The sequence below is a fragment of the Lycorma delicatula genome, chromosome 11, assembly GCF_047948215.1.
Source record: "Lycorma delicatula isolate Av1 chromosome 11, ASM4794821v1, whole genome shotgun sequence".
Taxonomy (NCBI): domain Eukaryota; kingdom Metazoa; phylum Arthropoda; class Insecta; order Hemiptera; family Fulgoridae; genus Lycorma; species Lycorma delicatula.
In genome coordinates, this window is record NC_134465.1 from 55843174 (window position 1) to 55865733 (window position 22560).

General features: G+C 30.8%; 1 protein-coding gene and 1 long non-coding RNA gene across 2 annotated transcripts in view; one reads left to right on the forward strand and one right to left on the reverse strand.

Moving 5' to 3' along the window:
* LOC142332618 (uncharacterized) overlaps positions 1-22560 on the reverse strand; it is a 49934-nt gene that overhangs the window by 23379 nt on the left and 3995 nt on the right. Inside the window, exons 2-3 of the long non-coding RNA XR_012758353.1 lie at positions 14830-14918; positions 11221-11479 (exon numbers count right to left, since the gene is read on the reverse strand). This is a non-coding gene — a long non-coding RNA (uncharacterized LOC142332618). The remainder of the gene's footprint in view (positions 1-11220; positions 11480-14829; positions 14919-22560) is intronic.
* LOC142332616 (arylsulfatase B-like) overlaps positions 1-22560 on the forward strand; it is a 46056-nt gene that overhangs the window by 20669 nt on the left and 2827 nt on the right. The window contains exons 2-7 of the mRNA XM_075379157.1: positions 5328-5487; positions 8648-8715; positions 10329-10487; positions 12843-13101; positions 15516-15682; positions 18801-18936. Coding sequence (XP_075235272.1) covers positions 5328-5487; positions 8648-8715; positions 10329-10487; positions 12843-13101; positions 15516-15682; positions 18801-18936 — 949 coding nt within the window. The remainder of the gene's footprint in view (positions 1-5327; positions 5488-8647; positions 8716-10328; positions 10488-12842; positions 13102-15515; positions 15683-18800; positions 18937-22560) is intronic.

The window sequence follows — 22560 nt, forward strand, 5'->3', positions numbered from 1 at the left end:
CAAAAATTAAAACTGTGATTAAAGGAAAAAATTTTGACACCATTGCTGACATTGAGAGGGCCACGACCGAGCAGCTGAAAGCCCTTCCGAAAGACGCCTTCCAGAAATCCTCCAGTCATGGAGTCAACGTTGGGACAAGTGGATTGCTAGCCAAAGACATTAAATCGAATTCTATGTAACCTTATTACTTTTTTTAATAAAAAATTATTCTCCGTATTTTTTGATCACACCTCGTAGGTGCTAAAGGTAATTTAATTTTAATAACCCTTCAAGTGATAAAGAAAAATACAAAAAAAAATTAACAATAAAAATTAAAACAGTTAGAACAAAAAAACAAAATGTTATATTTTTTAGAGGTGGGAATAAATTACAAAAAAAATTCTAAAAATATTCATCTTCAGGTTAAGCTTAAGTAAAGTTTTCTCTAAATCTAACACCCCCTTCAATAAAGATTAAAATACGAAAAAATTCAAAAGACGTTTCTGCATTTTAGGTCTGCAATTTAAAAAAAATTATAAACATTTCTCGATAGTTTTATGCAGAGTATATCACGAGTTCTCCCGGGACTTTCATAACTTATTCTACTCGTGAAAATAATGAATAAATTTCATATAAGCATATATCCTAAAAAACTTCGTTAGCGAGTTACCGGTAGCGAAAGATTTCGCTCGGATATCAACTAACCCGGTGAAATGAGGACGTTAATTAAGTGGCAAAATTAGTGATGTCTTATGGTTTTTGATCAGAATCGATTAAAATAGGTTCCAGAACCATGTCTGCAGTAGTTTTTGAGAAATCAGGGGTTAAAACTAATAAAGTGAGGTAAAAAAACCCTATTTGACGTACAATAACTTTGTTAAATGGATAATAAACACATAAAACTTTTAAACAAAACTTGTAAAATATTTAATTATGAACAAAACTGTGTAAGATAAGCTAAATAAGACAAAGAAAAAATTACAAAAAACTGAATTTTGTTAGACCAAAACACGTACCAGTTATAATAAATTTCAAAAATGAGCCCGCCAATTTCAACACATTTCTGTACTGCTTTTGTTGCTCTTTTTAATTCTTCAGGGTTGTCCTTACGTTGGTCAGCCGTGTCCATAATGCAGACAATTAATTCCTCACAAGAATGTTTTTTTTTTGGTATATAATATTTTTCATCTCGGGAGAAATCCGTGATACATTTTGTACATGAAGTATATTCTTTCAAAAGTATTTTTAAAATATTTAAACCGAGGAAGGTATAGAGTGAAAGAACAAAAAAAACAACATATACAGAGTCATTCACGGGAACCGGATGTTTTTAAAATAATCATAAAAAGTTGAATATTTACTTAAAAGTTTTATTGGTACTGAAACACTTGTTAAATCAAAGCATTTGTTACTGAACGAAAAATTATGTCCGGCAAGTGATGTACATTTTGGGCAATACATTGTTGTAGCCTTCCACGGTAACTGGCCTCAATTCTTTGCAGCATGTCTACATCAATCTGGGTGACGTGATAACGAATTGCGATCTTTAGGTCCTCCAATGTACGCGGTTTATTGCCGTACACACGCGATTTCAGAAACCCCCACAGCAAAATGTACAACTACTCAAGTCGGAGGACCGAGGGGGCCAAGGAATGTCGCCGAATCTGGAAACGATCCGTCCCGGAAACAAGTTACGGAGAACAGCCATCGTTGGCCTCGCTGTGTGCGCTGTAGCTCCATCCTGCTGGAATAATACATTTTGAAAATCGATTCCCCGGTTTCGTAACTCAGGGATGAAAAACGTATTCAACATCGCGATGTAACGATCAGCTGTTACAGTTACGGCAGCGTCATTTTCTTCAAAAAAATATGGTCCAATAACACCGACCTTTCCTATTGCACACCAGACAGTCACCTTTGGGCTATGAAGTGGTCTCTCGTGAAGCCGATGCGAGTTTCTTTCTGCCCGATACCGGCAATTCTGTTTGTTGACGAAGCCATTCAGATGAAAATGGGCTTCGTCACTCATTAACAATAACAAATTTTCATTTTCTTAAAAAACGGTAAGCATTTGTCGACAAAATTGTAATCGCTGCGTGAAATCTTGTTCGTTTAACTGCTGCACGACGGCTATCTTGTAAGGATGGAAATGCAGGTCTGTATGCAGAATTCGTCTTACCGTACTTGTGCTCATTAGAAGCGCTGCTGAATGCCTCTGAATAGAGCGGCGTGGGCTTCTGACAATGGCTTCCCTTACTCGTTCGATGTTCTCCGGAGTGCTCTAGCAGTTCGTCGGGGACCCGGTGGTTTTTTCTTCAATATTGAACCGCTTGTTCGAAGGTTGTTTACCCAATGCAATATTGTGTTACGAGAAGGGACACTTGCATTACGATTGATATTAAACTGACGGCGGAAATCTCGCTGAACAGCAGTTTACGGATTCGTCATTTCGCACAAAACTGTCATACGCGTACAGGCGTTGGTCTAGCGTCCACGGTTCCATCTCAACGACTAAAATGTAAATGCTATGAAGAAAGGAAACGTCAGACACCAGCCACGTGCCCCTCCCACCACGAACGCCCGAGTACAACCCTGTTCAAAAACATCCGGTTCCCGTGAATGACCCGTATTTCAATTTTAAGACGTGGAGGTTGATTTTTTGAGACTATTTGTATATGCAATATAGGTAACAAATTCACTTTAATAAAGTATTCTCTAAAATGCTTCAGAAGAAAATCGAAACCGGGGTTTTTTTCGATATCTCCCACCCCTTAACGAATTTTGAAAAAAAATAATACGATCAATCCAACATGAAAAGAAAAATATAAGCGAAATTTGAAGAAAATCTGTTCGGTTATCCTGAGATATAAGGGTAAAAGCAATGCGACACAGATACATACTAGGATTTTTTGATCTAGGTGAACTAGTTGGACCCTAAAACGTAAAGATTAAGAAAAAACGCGATACACAATTTTTGATATCGATCACCATATTTTCCATTTTAATGGAAAGTATAATTATTCTAGTTATACTCGAAAGAAAATTAAAAAATGCTGACAATTAAAGAGATATTATCAAATGGAGAATATTTTACAATACCCCTACTGAAGATGAATATAATAATTTTACTTAGTAGCGCATACTTCATCCAGATGCCACAGCTTTTCTTTTAACCTATGAAAAACATCTTCCTTGACCAGAAATCGTACCCAGGACTTTATTTTCTCACGTACGTTTATATTTACGAATATGCAATCTTTGCTAACGAGAATTCTCACTTACTCTTAAAATAACAATTCAATAAACTAAATAATAAAATTTTTTCATGAAACTTAAAAATATAATACTCCGGCTTACAAGAAAGGATATTATTATCCTACCCTATTAAACGGCATTTGTATGTAAGTGTGCGCGCGCGTCCCTTTTAGCTTAGCAAGAAGCTTAGAATGTACCGATCACTAGCGGAAAATCCCGATTCGTTAGTAAATGTCTCATGGTGGTCAGGTGCATACTTGTTATATTATTATATATCGATATATATTTCGCATATATATATATATCGAAGTTTTGGGAAAATTTAGTACTTTTTAACCCGATCCGAATTTTCAAACGAAAATCGCAAATATCTCGAAAACGGTCGATCCTAGCGCTCTGAAAAATTTTTTCGACCTCTACGATAATACCCCATCCGCTTCCAGTGGTACCCGTCGTATGAATATTTTCAAGTGCCCCCGGGGCGCGTAGGAGATGCGATGGGGTGCCACCGTAATATCTCGGCAACCGCTCGTCCGATTTTTACGATTCAAACGGCGTATGTATCATCAGGTAGAGCGCTAATTGTTTTAACAAATCGGGTACACTCTTGATCGACCGGATCTTGGTTATCCGAAAATTAAATAGTTTAGTCCTATGTTTTGATTGCAATCATCCAACGAACAAGTACCGATCCGATCTTTCGATAAATACTCTCAAACCTATGCGCTAGTGCAACTGTAAAGTATAAACTTATGAGAATTAAAAAGTAGAAAATAAAAAATATGTAAAACAAATTTAAAATACCACTCTTAAATTAAACGCACTAAAAGGTAAAAATAATTTTAGGACGGTATCTCAGAATGGATTTGACATCATCAAGCTTTGATGGTGATATATAAGATTATGTGAAAGTCATAGCTTCAAATTAAAAACGTTATGTTTTTGCCAGTTTTTTCATATGAGTGATGTATCGCCTAAAGAGTGGAGTACGAGTGCACTCCACTCACTTCACACTTCACATAATCTTACATATCACCATCAAGCTTGTTTGTTAAATCCATTCTGACATACTATCATAAAATTATTTTTTACCTTTTAGTGCGCGTTAAAATTTTTTTTTACACATTTTTTATTTATTTATGTGTTATTTTTCTTCATAAAATAATGAACTATAACCAAAAAGTAGGCACCGAAATGTATCGATCACTAGCCGAAATTCCCGATTCCTTAGTTTCTAATTTAACTTTCGTTATGTCAGTTTTCATCATTCCCATCAATTTATATTCGAAATATAATTAAAATACAACTGAAACAAAATTACTCTATGGATTTTTAATTAATACTAATTAAACATGTTAAAAACTTTTAGGTTTTCTGCATCTCTGTTCGAACATATTCATACATATATATTCTCAAATAACTACCTTCTGAATAAATACCTTCTGAATTGTGAATTATTTTACTTCTTTTTTTTAAATTTAGTATATTCACGTATTTATTCTCATTCTTTATCTTTAATTTTTTATATAATTCATTTTTATTTTTTGTTTTATAATTTATTTTGCCCGTGATTTTTTATCAATCTAGGCAAATCCAGGGACAAATTCTTTGTTTAGCTGTTGTTGAGTAGGATATCAACAAATTTCTGATGTAATATAATGTATTGTTACATAACGTTCAGAATAAAAAGTTCATTTATATGTTATGTAGACGTTCCGTATTCTTCCCTTTAAACAAAGCATCCGGTCGTTTCAAGTCGATTAGCTATAGACGAATGTTATTGTCGCTCAGAGGATCACAATTAAACTTCCGCACATTGTAGTTCCGTAGAAATCTTCAATTGCGATTCTCTAAAATGCAAAACACAAAACCCTTCTGTTCACGAGTCGCCATCTTTGTTAGTGGTGCTATCAAGCGTACGCAACTAAAACTATCTTGTTTGCTATTAATTCTAGTCTTAAATCAACACAGCACAACTCATTCAAAAGATATAAAAAATTGAAGTCCTGATATTCTTTTTTTGTACACCAGTTATACAATATAATTTTTTCAATTTGACTAAAAAGATTTATTTTAATAATTTCTGTCGGTAGGGTTGGATGGATGTTGGATTCCATGGAAGTGATGAAGTACAAACACCGAATATAGATGCATTAGCTTATCATGGTTTGAGTATACATCGTCATTATGCTTTACCGACATGCTCACCTTCAAGAACAGCTCTTCTAACTGGAAGATATCCTATACGCACAGGTTAATATAAAACAAAAATCTATTGAAATAATTATTTTTATTAAAAAGATTTTTCAAATTTTTAAATTTAAAAAAACCCATCGATTTCACTGTGATGAATACATGTTTAGCAGTACCAGAAAACTTAACATATCACGGATTCTTTACGTAATAATCATTTCCTTACTACATCCATAATCTCCTCCTTTTCTAATGGATGAATATTCTGTTTTTATTTTCCCAGTGAATAAAGTAGAATAGCCATTTTAAAGGAAAAAGTATGACATAATCATGCCAAAAATGGGGTATCAGTTTTTGTGTGCAAATCTTTACTCTTAAGGGTCCAGATATATGTTTTTCGTTTCTGATGTATGTTTTTCGATATAACGGATGGAAAAAAAACATGGCCGCCATTTTGTACTGTAAGAGGGTATTTAAGTCCTGATTTTTTGCTAATTTAAAAATTTTATTACCAAGTACCAAATATTAATGTGATTCCTCTATCCGATCTTGAGATATAAAATTTTATATAAAAATAATAAAATGGCGGACAAGGAGAGAATGAAGGAGAAATTGCCATATTTCCTAAGAATATTTTTTGTTTAGTTTTACAAGTAGACTCCGAAAAGTATAGCCAGTCCACGATTTTAGAAACACTTTGTATGGTAACACTCTATATACTACACCTTATATGTATCTTGGAAGGCACTATGAGGGTACTCGTCACTCCAGATACGCTGGATGTGATAGTTTTGAATACCATTCCTGTTGAAAGAAGCTTCATTTTTACATTATTAACATGATCAGCGGTAATAGTTGCTGTGTAAAATTATTCAAAAGTGAAAAATTAATATCAATTGTTTTATTATCATGTAATATTAAATCTTATTGTAAGAAAATTAAGGCGATCGCGAATATGTTTTATCAAATTGTAAGTTCCCTATTTTCTTTCCCTTCAAGAAAGAAGAAGAGGGAACGAACCCAGCAGCCACCAACAGCATAGAAGAACGAAGAAAGAAGAAACCTGCCCTCGTTCAGCCCTTCAAGGCCACGGGAAAAGCAAGGTTATTGGCATGTAATTTCAATTACTGCCGAGTCCCGGAAAGTGTAGGCCAAAGAAGAACGAAAAGGTCATCTGAAGAAGAAGAAAAAGAAGACCCACTACGCGACTCACCGTCATAGACTGGAGTCCGCAAAAGAGCCCAGCAAAGATGCATCGTGAAGGGCAGCCATTAAAGAAGTGGATGAAGATTTTCTCCTATCCATTCCTAAAAATACTTACAATCAAATAACTTAAATTAAATCAGCAATTGCGACTCCCTCCGGAGAAGGGGACGCCGCATTGCTCCCTCCAAATAACTAGTGCCCCCTTGTGGCGTATTCCTGCTAGCCAATAAAGCGTTAGCACCGAAAGGACTTCAGTGGACGGTCTGAAGGGGAATCACGTCGGGAGCATGGGTTTTAAAAGCCTAGCCTCCCGCGGTCGGACCCAGAAATGGGTGTGAGAATGCTGGACTCATACGGATATGGAACGCTATACACAAATCCGTCCATAAAACTAAAAGAAACTTTTAAACTCATACCCGATATTAAAATAATCCCCTAACACGCCCGATTAATAGAGTGATACAGCAGCAAGGCACACTGTCCAGGCCCTGCGTTTTCGAAGGGAGAAATGAAACTCCCGCCACTTTTGCGTTCCGTTCCGTGAGAAAATTATTACTTAATTTGATACTAATTTACAATATTAGAATTAAAAATAAATAAAAACAATTAATATTTAATCGAATTGAACGTAAAGTGGAGAGGACATGAAAACACACAAAATTACATAAATTTTCTGCCATAACTCGGCTATTTGTTAACCGATTTAAAAAAATAAAATGTCAATTTGTTCAAAATAAAAGGCTTAATATTTTAGCAAACATATATTTTGATAAAACTTATATTTATAGAGATATAAAGGATTGAAAAATAAAAATGGCCGCCATTTTGTAATTTGTGAAGGTATTTAAGTCCTGATCTTTTTCTTATTTTAAAACTTTATTACAAAGACACTTCCAAAATATTAATGTGATTCCTCTATCCGAACTTGAGATATAAAGTTTTATATAAAAATAAGAATTGGTGGCCAGGGGGAGAACGAAGGAGAAATTGCCATTTTTCCTAAGGATATTTTTTTTGTTCTACAAGTAGAATCCAAAAAAGTATAGCCAGCCCACCATTTTAGAAACACCCATATATATATATATATACATATATTATTTAATATATTATAATTAATTAATATATATATTATTATATAACTAAAATACGGGTAACCCTACTAAACAAACTGCTCAAATGAGACAACAATGTTTACAAGAATAACAACTTTGCCAAGAAAGAATGATAAAGAAAAATAAAAAAAGAAATGCCAAGAATATTTCCGCAGAAACTTCTTAATAACTAAGAATGTAGACTCTAGCAAATGAGACGTACAACGATCGATTCTTACAGAATGAGTCATGTTCATTGTGTCAGCTTAATACATAAACGTTCATCAAACTAAATACAAGAGCAACATTCTCACTGCCTCGGCTTGATACATGAGGAACAAGAGTTATTGGAAGCTGTACTCACATAAAATTTGATGACAAGACTATCGGTCTTAGAATGAAAAATGTTGATGGTTGTGTCGCCATTTCATCAGATAAAATTTATATGGGACTATTCTGAAAGTATACTTTTTCGATTAAAAAAAAATACGATCAAAATATGTTTACTAATGTTGGAGATATTGTGTAACATACAGTAAAAAAATAAAATAAAACATACAGTCGAATTAACCTCCTCCTTTTTTGAAGTCGGTTAAAAAATAAAAATGCCAACTAGAAATGTTTTTTATCATATTATGGTAGATCATTTTTTCATGATTATCTGCAACTTACTTCATTTTTATTTTTTAAGTAACTTAAGTGTAATCTATGTATATTTATACATAGATTAAATAATAAAATAGGTGTCATCTATGTATATTTATACATAGATTACACTTAAGTTACACAAATAAAATTTTAGGTTATAATCAACATAGAAATTAAATGAAATATAACTTCGTTATATATATATTTTATTTCATAAGTTTTTACAAAGATTTTCTAATTTACATAAAATAATTATTAAAAAAATTTTTTTTTAGATTTACATCACCCTCTTTCAGCTGGTACAGCAGAAGGGATTCCTTTAAATGAAACTTTACTACCGCAGGTAAAGTAAATAATTAAAATTTATTTATCTTTATATCAGGTTTTTTTGTAAAGTTCTCAGCCTGACACAGATATAGCACAACTATGACCAAATGACTATCAATTTGTAAAGTACGATCCTTTACATAGCGTGCTGTGAAGTTAACGTGCATTTACGTTGTTTGTGGCGATTGAATAAGACAAACAAGTTTTTATATTTTCAAAAAAATTGATAAAATTGAAGTTCAAACTGTTATAATATACTTTCTTTTAAAAGGTGTAACTCCAACAGATACAAAGAGTTACGCTTTTTTTTTGCTTTTAATGGTAAAAGGTGGCCTGCTGAATTTAAATGTGATTATAAACCATTCAATCTGAGGAATGCTCAAGGCGTGTAAAAACTGTTAAAACTGACAAAATCATTACAACAACCTACAAAGTCCTATTAAATGATCACCACTGAAGATACACGAGCTTACTGACATTGCACACTTCTTGTTAGATCATGTCCACTACATTTTACAAGATGTTTTGGGCATGAAAAGTCTTTCAGATCAAGTAGTACTTAAGTATTTAAGTATTACATTTCACTTCTTGGATGATTAAAAGGTATTACTGTGGCTTAACTTCCAATCTGACCAATAAAAAAGTGCTTTTTTCACTGCAATAATGCATCTGTACACATTTCTTGAGTTTTTGCTGTAAAATTCAATGACCTGCACTTTGAAGTACTTCTATGGCTGCTGTATTTATGTATTTAGCTTCCAGTGATTACTTCCTCTTTCAAGAACTGAAAAAATGAGGTCCCCCAAGGCTGAGACAATCGCCTACTTAGCAGAATTGGGTAAATCACACTACATTGAGACTATTATAAAGTAGAAAAGTCATGTCTAAATGAATCATATTGCAAGTTAACTTTGTTAAAATTTTTTTAAAAAGTTGTGTTTTCTTTGTCAGACTGAAAACTTTCCAAATGACCCTCATACAGTATGAAAGCAGCAGCATAGATTATTGAAGATAATCACAAATATTTTAGAGTAAGATTTTAAAAGCATTATATTAAAAACTGTGATTTGGTTTGTCATTTGGTTTGTCTAGCCAGACTACACATCCACATCCTGGCAAAAAAAAAAAAAAAAAAACATGACAAAAGGGCACTTTTGCCATGATAATGTGCCTGCACACACATCTCAAGAGTGCTGCTGCACAACTTTATTACTTATACTTCAAAATGATCAAAATTCAAAGCGATGATAATTGTTTTTTTTTTATATTCATGGGATCGTGTACTTTCACTGGGTTCCTGAAGGTCAAACTATTAATTTGCATTACTACCTTGAGGTCCTTGCTCAATTCTGCGAAAAAATAAGAAAAAACGAACCGAACTGTGGAAGAATAAGTCATGGGTTCTTCATCAGGACAATGCACTGGCTCACAAGAATTTTGAAGTCAAGAATTTTCTAGCCAAGTATAACATCCCATTGTTAGACCATCTGCCTTATTCACCTGATCTGGCACAATGTGACTTTTTTATTTATTGGTTTTTTTATTGGTTATAAGTTAAATATAGCACTAATATATTTAAATTATGTATTTATGTTTTGTAACAACTAATTTGTCTTTTTTTTTTTACAGTATTTAAAACGTCTTGGTTATAAAACGCATCTTGTAGGTAAATGGCATGTTGGTTCATATTCTAATGAGCATTTACCAACACATCGAGGATTTGATTCACATTTTGGTTATTATAGCGGTTACATAGGTTACTTTGATGGTTTACATATATCAACGATGGTAAAGTTAACGTTCATTTATTTAAACATTTTAAACAAATTAACAAAAGTTTACAAGTAAATCAAAAATAGAAATTAACCGACTTTTAAGTGTAGTTTATTTATTAAATAGGCTTCAGTCTATTTTTTTTAGTTAAAAAAAGTTGGCAACAGTCAATTCTTTGAACATCAAATACATTTTTTTAATTATGATATGGTGACTATATTTTTTTTCACTAAGGAAAATTATGGTGAAAAAAATCAGTTCAACACTTATTTTCCTTTGTGTTATTATATAAGATGTTTGTTATTTTGAGCAAGGCTATTTTATTTTTGCAAAAGCATTACACTTCATTTCAGATGACGTAAAACTATTGTGGTTATGTTATCAATCACACATAAAAACAGTGGTTTTCAATTTTTTATGTTTCATTGAATTTATGTGAAACATAAATCCTTTGAATGCATGTATAATAATAATAATACATTTTTTAAGTAAAAAAAATTACAGTTATTATTATAAACAAACATCACTTATGAAGACACACTAAAGTAGCAAGCTTAATATAGAAATAAGTTTTTAATCTATAGATTCATTATCAATTATTAAAATGTTGTAGAAAATAATGCATACGCTGTAAAAGTTGAACTATAGTTACAGTATAGTAATGGTAATAAAATGATACTTTATTTTAGTTGACTCTACAACTAAGCCTTGGCTTCCTTTAAAATTCAACATCTCATCCGTTACCTACCTCATCTTTCCTGGCTCAACATTGTCCTTGCATTCCATGTAGCCAAAACCATAGCCAATTCCATCATTCTTCATTTTAAATGTTTCCATTTATTTAATTAGACTAACTGTCTAATACGACCAATTAACACATCTGACAGAAACTGTAGGCATTAATCACCATTTAATGGTTGGATTCATCCAACATCTTTTTTCTCGCCACTGCTGTTTACTAGCCTTTGACCCAAGCCAAAGTCCTCCTCAAATATAATTCCTGAGCCCTGTAATAAAATAAAACAAACCTATAAACATTAGGTTTTACGTACCTAAATTTCATATATCGATAAATGAATAAAAAAATATATATATTTAACAAATCTTATAAAATTACAAATATTTTAATATGTTATCGCTGTTCTCATAAAATCAGCTGTAGTTTAGGGAGAAGAAGTGAGAACTGATAAATGAGTTTAAGCATAGGCTGTATTATCACATTTTTCCAGAAATTAATCGGTGATAAAATTTCAATTTTTAATAACTTAAGATTCCATGAAATATCCAAAATGTTTTTACATATACATGTATTTCAATTAGTATGCGAATCTAATTTTCACGTAAAGGATACATAAAATATATTTTACTTTAACTTTTGAACCAGGAATTATATTTTTTCAAACTGGTAACCTATCTTTAGCAATATTGTCAACTAACAGTAAAAAATTAAATTGAATCATAAAGGATTTGGAAAACATTTCTTTGCATTTTAACGCAAAAATAAAACAACAATATTTTATATCTCAAATAAAGTATCTGAAAATAAAGTATGTGCCGTTTTGATTGACCACCTTCTGCCATTTTTGGGAAAAACATATCCTATCACTACAGAACTACTATATTTTCTAGACAAAACATCTGTGATAAGTAGTTCTCACAATCTTTTTTTGAAGCATATTTTATACCATGAATAGAGATATGTAAAAGACCAAAAAAAGATGATAGTCTGACAACACAACATCAGGATTATAGAGTGAATGCATCAAAACTCCCAGTTAAACAGATTCTATACCAATTTTCAATGAGTGACCATATAAAAAAAATTTGGACAATTAAGTATTCTGGTGAAAAGGTTTTAATTTTTGTAAGAAAGTTTTTTTTTTTGTAAAATGCTCCAGTAAAATTTTAAAATTCTACTTTGGCAAAAAACTCCTACCTCTTTTCCTAATTTAATTTAAAATTCAAATTCATCCTAATTTAAAATTTAATATAATAAATCCCACTGAGAATGGTATCTTCCTATCAAATTTTAAGAAAATTGGTTACCGAATTGTAGAGTTATTAAACTTCAAACAAGCCAACATACATATGCTCAATAAAAATTCACTTATAAAATTAATAATTTGGATTTATGGATAACATTTAAAATAAAATTATTCGTAATTCTAATATAAAAAGTTAGTTTCTTGTTTTGGTGAAAATTTGTTTTTCTAAAATGCTTCTTGAGGCACTATTTTAAAAAAGGGTGATTTTTTGATAATTTTTTGAAATACTATATTTTCAGTTTAGTATAATGTTTCTAGCTATATTAGCTGGGAAAGTAACAAAAAAATTATATGTACATAACATATATTTAAAATTTTATTTCAGAATGTAGCTGGATTAGATGTAAGAAGAAATGAAAAGCCAGCATGGGAAGAATTAGCTGGAAAATATGCAACAAACATATTTACAGATGAAGCGATAAATATAATAAATAAGCATAATAAAAATCATCCACTATTTTTGGAATTAGCTCAACTTCCACCACATTCTGGTAATATAGGTGGTAGATTACAAGTAAACGATGTCAAAATAAATAATAAAGAGTTTGGATACATAAAAGATGAGAATCGTAGACTTTTTGCAGGTAAAAATATTTATTATAAGGTAAGAGTTATTTACTCATTGTTCTTTTTGTTTTGTTTTTTTTTTTTTTACTGATGAATTAGCTCATCATAGAACCTTGCACTGAGAATATGAATATGGAAATTTGTAGTGTATGAATTGCCATGCCTGACCAGGATTCAAACCCAGGATCTCTGAAAATTTAATTATAATGACATATTTTATTATTATTCTCTCTTTAATAAAAACAGGACTCAGCCAACCCAATTATAGTTAACTTACTGCTTTTTTCCTGTAAGAAATAAACTTTGTAGTCTGTAAAATACGTCAAACTTTATTGGTATTCGAATCAGAACCGAGATGAAAAGGAGAAATGCTATCACTGCTCTCTTTTACTGTTTAGCCTTCGGAACCACCATAAGAAGTTTTTATTTCACCATAAGAATAATTTTTTATTACTTCAGAGGATGATGAGTATGAATGTAAATGAAGCGTAGTCTTGTACAGTCTCAGGTCGACCATTCCTGAGATGCGTGGTTAATTGAAACCCAACCAGCAAAGAACACTGGTATCCATGATCTAGTACTCAAATTCACATAAAAGTAATTTACCAGTATTTGAACCTTAGAACTCTGTACTTTGAAATCAGCTGATTTGCGATGATGTGTTCACCACTAGACCAACCCGGTAGGGTTCAACTATCACTCTGCTATGGAAATTAGTCAATTTATATTAATAATTACAAATTATAAATAAAACTGAAAGTTAAACGATGAACTAGATAAATGAAAATCGAGCAGATACATTGTATTTAAAAGATGGCAAATTATGTTAACTGTTTGTTTATGTTTATAAACGTATAATTTTTGCTGAAAAGAATGGTCGCTTACTCTTTGTTGAGTAGGACACATTAGTTTCACTCATGGATATCTGATGATTCAAACAGATGCACCAGTTTGGCTCGCTGTGACTGCCGACTGGCAGTGCACCACATTCTTGTGGATTGTATCTGTTATGCGGCTTTATGTCACAAGTTTAAGCTGGGGATTAACATTCAAACTGTTCTAGGGGGATGATGAAATGGTTATCTTATGTTTTAGATTCCTTAAGGCTGTCCGTTTATATTAAAATATTTTAATTACTGAGTTTCAGCTATTTATCCCATTTGCCATAAAGCAGATGGTAATTTTATTATTTTAATCAGATATATAAGGTGATATATCTTTGTGTTTTTATTTTTATCTTAGCATACACTACAAGTTTTTTCTGTTTAAGATGCATTTTAATGGTTTTTAAAGCTGTTTTTGTTTTTAATTCTGTATTTTTAACATTTAGTTATTTTTTTTTATATGCATATATTGTGTTTGGGCAATGATAACATCAAAGCATTTTTGGCCCAGAAAAAAAAACTTAAAAAAATCACAATATCCAGCACCTCTATCAAACCACTGATAATAAAACTGGTTTCGTGCAACTAATAAAATACTTTGATCTAAAAGAAAATCCTTATTAAGCTTAAGTAAATTAACAAATATTTTTAAAAATCTTTATACAATTTATTTAAAATTTAACTAAACGGTTCCTTTTTTGAAAACATTAGTAATCTGTCAATGAATTTTGAAATAAAAGTAATAAAACACCCTAATTTATCTGCTCCCATTCAATATGTGCTTAAAATAATTTTCAATAACAGTTTCTGAATTGTGAATAATTTTGTAGTAATTTTTTAAAATTTAATATTATTATTTACCTTAACCTTTATACCTTTTGCTATACCGAAATGAAACAACTAGCACCAGATAGGGAACCTTGGAGAGCTGCATCAAACCAGTCAAATGACTGAAAACAAAAAAAAAAATTACCTTAACATTATAAGGTTATGCAGATACACTGGCAGCACATTCTACATGTAAAAATAAAGAAAAAAGTACATATGAACATAGGTCTGGAAATGCTTCATTAATTAGTTACGGCTGGCAAAAAATTTGCCCAGATTTCATCTCCTCCAGTGAAATGAAGCCGAAAAGAAATTCTTGCGACCCAAAAATTGTAAGCTAACTTGATTGTTTTGTATGAAATTCTATCTCACAAGTGAAAAAAAAATGAGTGAAAACTGTAAATTCTGTAGCTTTTTTTTTAGAAAACTGTTTTTTAATAAACAAAAGGCTCAATCCAGCCTCTCCCCTCTTTATCATTGTCCATGCTTCACTTCCACACATAGCATTCGGCTAACCTTTTCCTTAATTCTTCAGATTTTTACTACATAGCATTTTCTTCTTCTTATTGAGGCTTTCTTCGCCATCACTAGGTATATTTTGAGGTAATATAAAATAGATTATGGGTTACACATTACGGAGTAATTCAACATCACTAAAGTATAATAAAGACAAAGTTTTTTATTTACTAAATAAAAAAAATTAACTATTTTTTTTTCAGGTATGTTAAAAGGTCTAGATGATTCAGTCGGAAATATAGTAACAGCCTTAGATAGAAATAATATGTTAGAAAATTCTATTATTGTGTTTATGTCAGATAATGGAGCACCATCATATGAACCTTTATGGGATACGACAAATTATGGCTCAAACTGGCCTCTACGTGGTGTATGTATTAATCTATTTATATTTAAATTATTTTGAAATTTACATTAATTTATTGATTTACAATTAATTTAAACAAATATATTGCAATATTTTTGTAGTTCACAAAAGACAAAATCACTCTGCAGCAGGCACAAATAGGCTGACAAAAGATGGGACAAATGTATTAATGTTGCTGGTGATTATGTTGAAAAATAAAAAAAAGTTACATTGATTAATTAAACCATTTTAGTTCCGGAGCAATTTGTGTCTTTAATTTTTAATTACTCTCTCTCTCTGTCTCTGTGTGTGTACATCTGGGAGCGGTTGGCCAAATTTAAGGGAATGACTCAGGAAATCAAAAAAAAAATACACCAATCCAGAGTTATTTGAACAAGTAAGGTGATATTTTATTCACAATATCAATGTAAAATTTTAATGGCAACCAACAAAGGTAATAAATTTTCAAATTTATTTAAACTGCAGAAGATGTTGACGGGGAAATATACATCAAATTGGAAATATAAATATATCTCAATTCATTATTAAGATACACATTTTTATTGAAAAAAAAAGAACAAAACAACCTGACAAACAAAAGGAAAATGAAGCAGAATAGGGCATTTGCGCATGAATTATTTATTTATTTTAATATACTGAATCAATTCCTTAGGTTTGACTAACATCCCTACTGGGACACTCTTATGTGTGTGTGTGTGTATATATATATATATATATATATATATATATATATATATACATAAATATACTCTACTATATAAAGAGGAAGAGGGTTTTTGTTTATTCAAGATGAACAAAAAACTATTTGATCAGTTGCAACCAAATTTTTACCCATATTTCTTGGCATAACTGAGAAGGTTTTTAGATATATTTCATCTTGAAAATATAAATATATGTAGTAATGAAGATTGAATTGAATTAATGAACTGTAAGTCTCTGTCACTGTTTTTTTTTTAACAATCAAATGAATAATATTAAAAAAATAATAGAATTAAATTTACGTTAAATAAAATCTTTACCTATACTATTATATAAAGAAGAGGTTTTTTGTTTGTTCAGGATAAACAAAAAACTACTCGATCAATCGCAACCAAATTTTTACCCATGTTTCTTGGCATAACTGATAAGATTTTTATAAATATATCATATCAACAAAAAAAATATATATATATGTAGTAGAGGAGATTTGCTGGCTGACGCACAAATCTTAATAAACTGTGAACTAAGAGAGTCTCTATCTTAACTGAATGATTCAAATCAATCGAATGAATAATATTACAAAAATAATAACATTAAATTTACGTCAAATAAAATATTAAATAAATTTAAAAAATTCTGTTTAACAATAGTGGGCTTCCCGCAGGGAATTCTTGTGAGGCTACAGTGGTGAGGTATGTGAGCACCTTAAGGGAGGCTAGACTGAATGATCATGAATGATCATTACCATTGACTGGTAGCAAACATGGTGCCTCTGGGGCACTGTTGTGGGAGGTGCAATGGTGTGCTCTAATAGCTCTGCAAACAATCATCTGATTTTCAAAATTCAAACAGGGTATATGTTAGTAGGTTGAGGCCTAACTTTGCATGCATCAGGTACACTCTTGATCTAATACATCTCGGTTATTTGGAAATGTGTGTATATATATAAATTAAAAATATTCATTATTTCTTCGTCCCCAAGGAGGTTGAAGTTGTAAATTAAAGATATTCATTTAGGAAAAAATAGATTATTCCTTTTACTTCATTATTATATTTCTGCCACCATGGCAAAGAAATAAGTTATGAATTTTTTGTCGTCAAAGGTTTGTGTACTTTAGTTACTATTATTATATCTTTTGCAATTTTTATAAGGCCTGAATACCATAATTATTTATCAGTATTATTCTCACAACCATGAAGATAACATACAGTGCGGTACTCCAGGATGTGGAGTCCTCTGAAAAGATGGAAATGATGACTGAAACAAGCTCTATGGAAGTCCAGGGCGCTGGCCCCTCTGGCAAATTGTAGAAATGGCAAGCAAAGGGAGCTCTAGTCATGGGATAGCCCTTTGGCCTTGGGAGGCTCCAAGGAGCCCCTGGGTTGGCTCCAGGATTTGCCTGGGCTGATTTGAGCCCCAAGAATCCAGGTCCTAGCTAGATAGAGCGCCAAACAGAATGTTAATTGTATTAACTTTTTTCCAATGTTTGTAAAGGGGGTGGGATGGATATTGCAAAAAAAACATTTTAATTTTTTCAGAGGCCTTTAGAGAAAACATTATTAAAAAAAAAATCTGTTACCAACATGTATATATAAATAATCCAAAAAAAGGTTTTCTGAAAATTAACCCTACCTCTTGTAATTAAAATATAATTTTTTTGTTTTTTCACTCTTCAGTTAAAATATTTTTAAAAGGTACTTCATATAAAGAGCTACTGAAAATGTTTACGTTTTTTTTTAATTTATCGACCCTTGACCTAAAATTCAGAAAGGTTTTTTTTAAAATTTTCTTTTTCTTATTTTAGACTTTAGGGGGAAGTTGTTAGATTAAGAGAAAACTTTAGTTCAGCATGTTTGTTTAAACTTAACTTATATAGAAATATCTTTAAAAAAATCTTTCTTAAAATTTATTCCCCATCTATAAAAAATTTATGTATTCTTTTTTTGGCTCAAACTCTTTAAATTTTTAATACTACTAGCCAGGAAAGTTGAGCAATACTTTTCCAGCTTTTTTAATAATACTTAATACAAATTCAAAAAACTAAAATTTTCTGCATCCTATTCAATGTATACATAAATATGTTATCAAATATTTTTCATAAATACATTTTGAATTGTTATTTTTTACACTTAGTATTTTCAAGTATTATTTTACTTCATTTTATTTTAAATGATTAAAATGTTTTTTAATCAAATGCATCATTTTTTATTCTATAATTAATTACGCGTAAATTTGCTAAAATCATATTTTGATCCATCCAGACAAATGCTGGGGTAGTTTCTTTTTTTTATCCAAGAAGTAGCATGCTTACCACTATTCAAGATGGCGGTCTATATAATGTATTATTATGTACCAGTCTGAATAAAAGATTTACTTTTATGTAAATGTAAACTTAGAAAAAATTAAAATTTCTTGTTCTAGGAGAAAGGGTCTTTACATGATGGTGGAGTTCGAACGGTAGCTGCAATATGGTCTCTACGTTTATTAAAACCGTCTTCTATATATAAAAATTTGTTTCATATGGTCGACTGGCTTCCTACATTATTTGTAGCTGCAGGTAAACTAAAAAAGAAATTATTCAATATATAATACCAAAGATGGTGTGAAATATCCAGTGTGGTCTTTTATCTTAAGAAATATTATTTTTATGTTTCAGAATCCGAATTATAAGATTCGTTTTTCCTGAATTTTCTGACCAATTTGGTAAAAATTTCCTAAATCATAATGTTATGCTATTGCCATTTACTCGGCAAAATATATAGATGTTCTACTTTTTTGCAGCCTCCAACACCCCCAAAGCTGGCCATTCACCTTTTTTTATTACTTATTATTTTGTTTTCATTTTTAAAGTTGATTTTTTAACTTTTTTACAATTTACATTTAAAATTGGGCTATTTTTTATGAAAAATTGTTTTAGTAAATTACATTGCAAGATATAAAAAAATCAATATCTAATAAGTTTCTTGCATAAAAATGAACATCATAGTAACTAAAAAAGTAACATAGATATGAAATAAAAATTAACTAAAGCAATTTTTAAAAAGAATTGGCTCACAGCTAAGATAACATAACATTTTTTCACAAAATGTAGCCTACATTTGCAAAGTAAACAAAAAAACAATATTTAATAACTTGGTTTGCATAAAAATGCTAAGAAGCAAAGATTTCTTTTAACAAAGAATATATGTATGACACAACTTAAAGGAAAACTAAAGTCACTGTGACTAAAAGTAATACAGATAAGAAAACTAAAACAGAACATTTATTTTATACAGAAAACAAAGGTTACTAACATTTACTTTAAAAATATTTTATTATTTTAACACAAAATAAAAAAAATAATAATATGAGATCTCATTATATATGTATTATTATATAAGTATAAAACACAGGGCAAGTTTGCTTCAATATCTTTCGGTTCCTAATGGTTTGCCCTTTTCTAAAAGTTTAATTTTAGCAGATATCTATTAATCTTCTACCAAGATTGTAGCTCTCAACATTTTCCTTTCTTCTTCCAGTTTTTTTATTTCTGCTTGCATTTTTCTTTTCAGGGCTCTATTTTGTTCATTTTGGGAGAAGTTTTTTCTTTTTTCTACAAGATATTCTTCTTCATATCATCTTCTAGAGCTTCTCACTAGTCAGCATTTTTTAATAATGAAAACATCTCCCTGTCCTCAGCATTAGCAATCGCATAAAAACTCTTCTTTGATAAATTACTATCTCTTCATGTAAATCCTCAACAAAAAGAGGTTTGTTAATGGAAAAACCACCTCTGAAAATGCAATTCACTGATATTTTCTGCAATTTTTCCAAACTTTTCTGATTTTTTTCCTAAAAATTCCTGACTTTTCCTAAGTTTATATTCCCTGGTTGTGGAAACCATTGTTTAAGATTCATGTGTAGGTATATAGGTTTATTTGTTAATATTTCTACTGTTTTTCAACAAAATAATGTGGGAACAGATTTAAATTATTTCTAAATATGTTAGCCAACAATTTCTAAGTAAAAACTGGCAGACCTAAATCACTCTCCTGGCAAACCCCAGAAATGCAACTCAAGCTATAAAGGGTTTACCTTGACAGACTTGCTTTGCTAGAAAATTAAGTGAAACATTTAGAGAATATAAATATGAAAATAAAGAATTATATTAAAAAATAAAAAAAATATCCTACTGTTTTAATAAACTTTTGAGGTATGTAATCCAAGATGACAAAATCTCCCAACTTCCTTGACTAGTTCCAACCAAAATTAAATGGAATTCATTCAATAATCTGTATTCGGAAGTCACTGTACAAAATTTTGTAAAAATTGGTTAATCAAGTCTGAAGATCCAACAAAATAACTGACAAAAAAAGTAAATAAGCTGACTATACAGTTGTAGGATCTTCCTGTCACACAGTTAAAGCTACGTTCTAAGAAAGTTCTACAACTATGGGTTGTTTCTGATGCACAACTGACACACACATATACCCAAACTTAATTTTGAAATATTTATCATTTTATTTAAACATAATATTTTTTTTGTTTATTTAATTAGATGATTCTAACTAAAGCGTGTGCGCCACATGGATGTGGCGGTACTAACAGCGACGGCTGGCACTAACTAAACTAATGTAATTTCACAACTTACATAGAACAAATTTTGCATGGTTGACAGACTGGTGTAGCCACAAGGCTTATTGCACTAGGTACCGAGTCAACGAAGCGATCGAGTTCAAGACAGCCAGACTGAGTTACTTTTTTACACTTTAAATATTATTTATTTATTTAATTCTACTGCTCAACTGTGACGTCACACAACAGCATTTTTTGGGGTGGAGGTGTAATTTTGCAAATATTGTTATTTTTTAATTAACAAATGTGCCTAAGAAAAACCAGATCTTAATTAGTCGAAATCTTGAGACTCTGAAGGAGACCTTGCTGTACAGCCTCACCCCCCTGACCTTTTAATTTGAACATTTAATGGCATCAATGCCCCATTCACAGAAGTAAACTGACCAAGTTTGGTTAAAATTAGTCCAATAGTTCTAAAGATATAAGGTTATTTAAAGGCCTACACCAAACACATTCATATGAATACATTTGGAAAATTTCCATCTGGTTTTTTGGGTTCCTTAGGTGTCAAAACGTTAAAATCTGGTGAAAATCGCATATGCCTGAACTGAACCGATTACAATACTTTGCCTTCTAGAGCATTAGCTTTCTGCTATATCATTATCTAGACAGGAAACTAAAAATTAGGATTATTATCCCCCTCAAAGAAATTGCCCTAATACATAACCAAAGTAACATAATAATGTAATGAAATTATGTAATTAGTACAAGAAGTTCTGGACTTAGAAACTAGAAATGAAAAAAAATTTGAAATGAATAAGATTGAATACCTCTAGAAAATATTCCAGCTAAGTAGAATAGATAATGTGAAAGTAATTTACCTATTCTTTGAGTAAAATTTTGAGCTATAGTACACATGAGTATCCTTGTCCAATTGTGATCAAAATTAAATGGGAAACAATACTAAATAAACAGAAATTACCGTGCTAAATTTTCATTTAGATCGACTCATTTAATCTGGAAAATTAAAGCAAAAAACAAGCCAACATAGACACATATATCCTTCCAGAATTATTCAATCTAAAATTATTGTTTTTTGTTAGAGAAGAAAAAGGTTATGAAATGTCAAGATCTGCAAAAACTCTGTCTTGTTAAATTGACTCGGCACACTTTCCCTTATGTAACACTTCATAACTAATCGGTTCAACTACAAACTGGGAATGTAAAAATTTAAATTGACTCATTTTTAAATTAATAGAACTTTCAAAATTAATTATCAGCACAATTTTTAGCAGATTTTCTTGTTACAATTGACCATCCTAAAATGGTTAGGAAAATAAATAATTTAAAAAATAATTTACGCAAATTACTTCACTATGATAATGTGATGTTATCAAACGTTTATGATTGATTTGTTTAACGCATTGTTTTTCATACATTTAGTTTGTTTCATATTTAATTTTATTTTGTCGAAGTGTGTAGAAATATAAATATTTATGAATTACTTGTGAAAGTATATTTTTTTCTTTTTACCTGAATGCAATCTACTGCTTATTATTTATAAAATTTCCATGTTATGGTTAGTGGTTGTGTATGTGCATCTGGTTTTGGGAGATTTACAAAAAAT